General features: G+C 49.5%; 1 protein-coding gene across 1 annotated transcript; it reads right to left on the bottom strand.

The window, feature by feature from the left end:
- Positions 1 to 293: 293 nt before the first annotated feature.
- On the bottom strand, positions 294 to 3923 carry EMWEY_00057310 (ATP-binding cassette protein subfamily B member 2, putative; the record flags this gene model as incomplete). The annotated part of the gene is made up of 12 exons (XM_013480606.1): positions 294 to 321; positions 731 to 871; positions 1067 to 1234; positions 1337 to 1411; positions 1652 to 1840; positions 2098 to 2179; positions 2317 to 2395; positions 2531 to 2669; positions 2829 to 2906; positions 3084 to 3232; positions 3526 to 3624; positions 3761 to 3923. Coding segments are annotated over 12 exons (1390 nt in total), but the record flags the coding sequence as incomplete, so codon positions are not given.
- Positions 3924 to 4313: the final 390 nt, after the last annotated feature.

Genomic DNA, 4313 nt, shown 5'->3' with positions numbered 1-4313 from the left:
TATATATATATATAGATGCCCCATTCTCACCCTGCGACAATGGCTGCAGCGAAGGTTAGGAGTACAACTGGCCAGCTTTCCAAAATTAGTTTGTAAGTGCGGAAGTTTGGGGTTTTAGCCAGTGAACGAGATGCCTTGGCAATAGACGCAGCTGAAAAGCAACGAAGAAATTCGAGGCGAAGTTGGTTATCAATAGTTATCATTGTTTCCGTGCTCTAGCAAGTGATGTGGTTCGTTTTAGCCCTAGAAGCTAAGCGTACTGCACCAAGGGTTCCGCTGGTGAGTTAACTCACCGACAAAATCCGTAGACATTCGCCTTTCCTAATATCACAAACAAATGCACAGCACGATTATCATTCCACCCCAAATGCTCAGCTGCAGAAAATGTGAATAGCCCAATTTTCTAAGTAATTTGCAGCTAATTTCAGCTAAAGCCGAAATAAAAACAGCCCTATGGTGCTTGACTCTGCAAGCTGCGCAATGGAGTTCATTTCAGCGCGTGAATGCTAATGGCATTGCTTTGTAAACCCTTTTAAACCCCTTCCCCCCACCCGCTGTCCACTCCCCCCTTTCCGCCCATAATGCAAGAATGCCTCTTGTGGCTGAGCATTCTCGCTTAAAGCTATTTGCCTGTTCAGGATTTCAGTGTGTCTCCTGGTTGTTCGCGTGTGTGGTGCAGGGAGGTAAATTCGTGCTTTGGGCCACTGCGTGAGCTAGTGCGTTGCTGCACCTGAAGGGTAGGAACCGCAGCGCCATCAGCTGGCTCAGGTTCATGAGGCGCCGGGATGGTTTCTTGCACAGCGCTATCGTCGTCATCCCCATCAATCTTGGGGACGATTTGACTGGCTACCATGTGGTAATACAACCCTTTCTGAAAACAGCACAGCCATCCAGCGCCAAAAAATATTCGAGAACAATCCCCTTTATTATTCACTAGCAATATTTTGTTCCCCCAGAAATTCATCTCGAAACTTCTGCACTGTAGCTGTGAAGCAGCAACAGTGAATGTTATGTGGTCCGATTCACAAGTGTGCAAACTCCGTACTCCAGTCTATGTGCGACTTACAGTGTCTCTCATTAGCTGTTCGTGAGTGCCCTGCTGCACAACCGTCGCCCCATGAGTGGCCGATGGCTCTAAGACAACAATTAAATCAGCGTTCTGAATCGTACTTAAACGGTGAGCAACAATCAACGTTGTAGCTTTGGTCGTCTTAACGAGAGAGTCTAACGCTTCCTGCGTATATGGAATGACAAAATCTCCATCAACCGCCCCTTATGATCAACTGCTGTAGACCGCACCTAACTGAAGAAATAAAAGGCCGCATGGCTTACTCACCTGAACGACCCTTTCAGATTGCGTGTCAAGAGCCGAAGTGGCTTCGTCGAATATCAATATGTTGGGCCGACGAATCTGCAGAAAGCCACCCCGCATATATCAAATCCACGTCGGCGCTCTTACGATATACCTGCACTTGTACACGCTTTCCAATATGACCTATGTGAACATAACAAATTGGCAAGGACACGGCTAATAAACAGGAGACCGGAGCTATCACTGCCTCCTTCGGCTGGTTTGTGGATGTCCCTGCGTATGCAACTAAACAGCATGACAACGTTACACGCTACAATGCATTTCTTCCGATCGACGGACCAGTGCTCTTGCGATGGCAATACGCTGCTTCTGACCTCCCGACAATTGCCCTCCGTAGGCACCACAGTCTGTATCGTATCCATCCGGGAAACGGGTGATGAACCCGTCCGCGTTTGCTTGCTTAGCCGCTTCAATGACTTGTTCCATCGTCACAGGAGTCGGTGATCCCAGTTCAATGTTTTGCTTCACCTGGTGTCGTCGCAGCGTCGGGTCACAGAATAAGTGCCGCGTCACAATTTGCCCAGCAGGTGCTGAAGCATTTCCTGTTCATTTCTAACCGAAGAGCGTTCATGAAGTCGCCCGCCCATATCATGGGCTGGGTGATGCAAGCGTGCGAGCATTTACGTGCAGAGCACGTCTAAGAGATGATTTCATTCAATCAGTGCAAGCAGTCGGCGACAGATACTGCACTCGTAAACCTGTGAAGTGGTAGGGTAGGAACCCACCGTCGCTGAAAAAAGACGCGGCTCCTGACTCACAACACCCATCTGTCGCCTTAGCGTCCTGACATTGATGTTCTCAATGGGCCTGCGAAAGCGCAGTGCAGCGTACCAAAGAGGGCCATCATGGTGGGTCTAGGCAACGTGCCAGATAATGCTTGAGATGCTTCAGACTCCACTGATCATTTTACCAACGAGCTCGTACATATTAATGGGCAAACTTACACGCCACCAATCGTTACACTTCCTTTCTCACAGTCATAAACGCGTTGAAGGAGCTGCAAAATCGTCGACTTGCCACAGCCTGTGAACATTCCATAGTGTCTAGAAGGCTCCTTTCTAGGCTAAACAACTAATCGGGCTCAGCCAACTCCAAGGGTGCTCTCAAATGAGCATAGCTTCAAGCTCTAGTGTGCGAAAGATAGAAGAGAAGTCTCACCAGAACCTCCCACCAGTGCAACGCACTTCCCGGCTGGGATGCGAAGATTCAAATTCTTGAAAATATGCCGTTCTGGTCTCGTAGGGTATGCAAAGGAAACGTTCTTGAATTCAATGTCTCCATCCAACTTCACGTCCGTCTGGAAGGGAGCATGCACAGGAGCAGCACTTTAAAAAGCCATGAGCTGAGGCATCAGTTGTAAGTTACACGATGTATTCGTGTGCTTGCAAGATTGACAGGTCAATTGCCCAGCCATGTGGCCTGTTGCAACATGGATTCATGCTCCTTCGAAACCTACGAGGCCGCCGCTCGCAAGGGGGTCGATGGCTGAACGCCGCTGTATCACGCTTTCCAAGTCCATCGCTGCGGTGTTTGCCTGAAGCCAGGAGGTTGCAGAGGGAAAAGACGCATTTAAAGCAAGACTGAATCACACCCAACACGAATAAGGAGTGGCTGGGAGTGGCCACTGACACCACAAACTGCCAGTCCAGTTTGCGAGTGCCCATTCACCACTAGTGCAAACGTATGCATGAAAACGAGAACCCTACATTACCTTCAGCAACGCCGTGATGTTGGGGATAATCTGACCCAGAGAAAAGGCTCCAATCAGAATGACGAAAAACACCGTTATTGCAGTTCCACCCGTGAACTGAGGCTTTGGCCACGTGGTTGGATCTGCCAAGTTAATGGGTGCTGTCAATACTGAAGCCGGACACAAAACAAGGAGCAATCACACAGTGAATGGAAAGCCATACAAGCATGCAGAAATGTAGAGGAGACAACCCGTGCATAAAGCAGTACCGGCATGAGGCAAAGATGCAGGAGGCCCACGAAAAAGGCAGCAAAATCCACACCGCCTTCAAAGACCAGCAGCGCTAGCAGAGAGCAGCTGTGCTAACAAACTACCTCCCGATGGAAGCACTAACAAGCATGCAAATACGCCTAAGCAACAAATGAATCATTCCTATGACAAAGAATGTGCCAATATGACCGACGTTTCATGGCTTCCTCGGTGCTGTCGGCGAGCAGCTGTCCCCCATACCACAAGCCCAACGAGGCCATTAGAAACATCGCCAGCATCAGGCCCGCCAATCCTGCATTTGCATGGATAGACCAAAATGGAACCAAGCAAACATGCGATCTAAGGTCAGCTGCAAGCAGACAGGGAGAAATGCATTCATTCTAAGTGCGAGACACAAGCGAGCCACAGACACAAATACCAAATCTCACCCAGCGCAACCCAAACACACGCCCGCAGCGCAGCCCTTTCGGCGTCCCGAAGTTTGCTCCTGTACTTCTCAGCCATGCACTTCTCCAACCCCAAGGAGACGACTGTTCTTATAGCCATTATCGCCTCCTCGCTAACGCTTCCCGCAGAGGAGTACGATTCCATTGCTGTTAGCAGACAAACGCATGCACGTAGCCGGCGAGAGGCATCGAATCATGCAAACGGAGTTGTCTTAATGGAGAGGGATCCACTCCAGTCCACACAACGCCAAGGGAGCAAACTGTGGTATGCTGCGACTCTGGGATGCAAAGTCAACAGCCCCCGCGTTCTGCCATCGCACGTCCTCAGCAAGGCCTTTAAGATATTCAACTCACTATCCTTTTCTTGTTTGTGAACAGCCCAGGCGACCATACCCCCAAAACCTGCAACAACCGGCACTGCGGCTGCGCATACTAGAGTCAATTTCCAGCTCTTGATAAAGCCAACAATAAGAGCGCCAAGCACAGCGGTGGAGAGTTGAATAAGCTGCACAACAGCATATATATATATATATAT

This window comes from Eimeria maxima, genomic scaffold (genome assembly GCF_000499605.1).
Source record: "Eimeria maxima Weybridge genomic scaffold, Emw_scaff2115, whole genome shotgun sequence".
Lineage (NCBI taxonomy): Eukaryota > Apicomplexa > Conoidasida > Eucoccidiorida > Eimeriidae > Eimeria > Eimeria maxima.
Note: the sequence above shows the minus strand (reverse complement) of the source record. Positions and strands in the feature narration are given on the sequence as shown.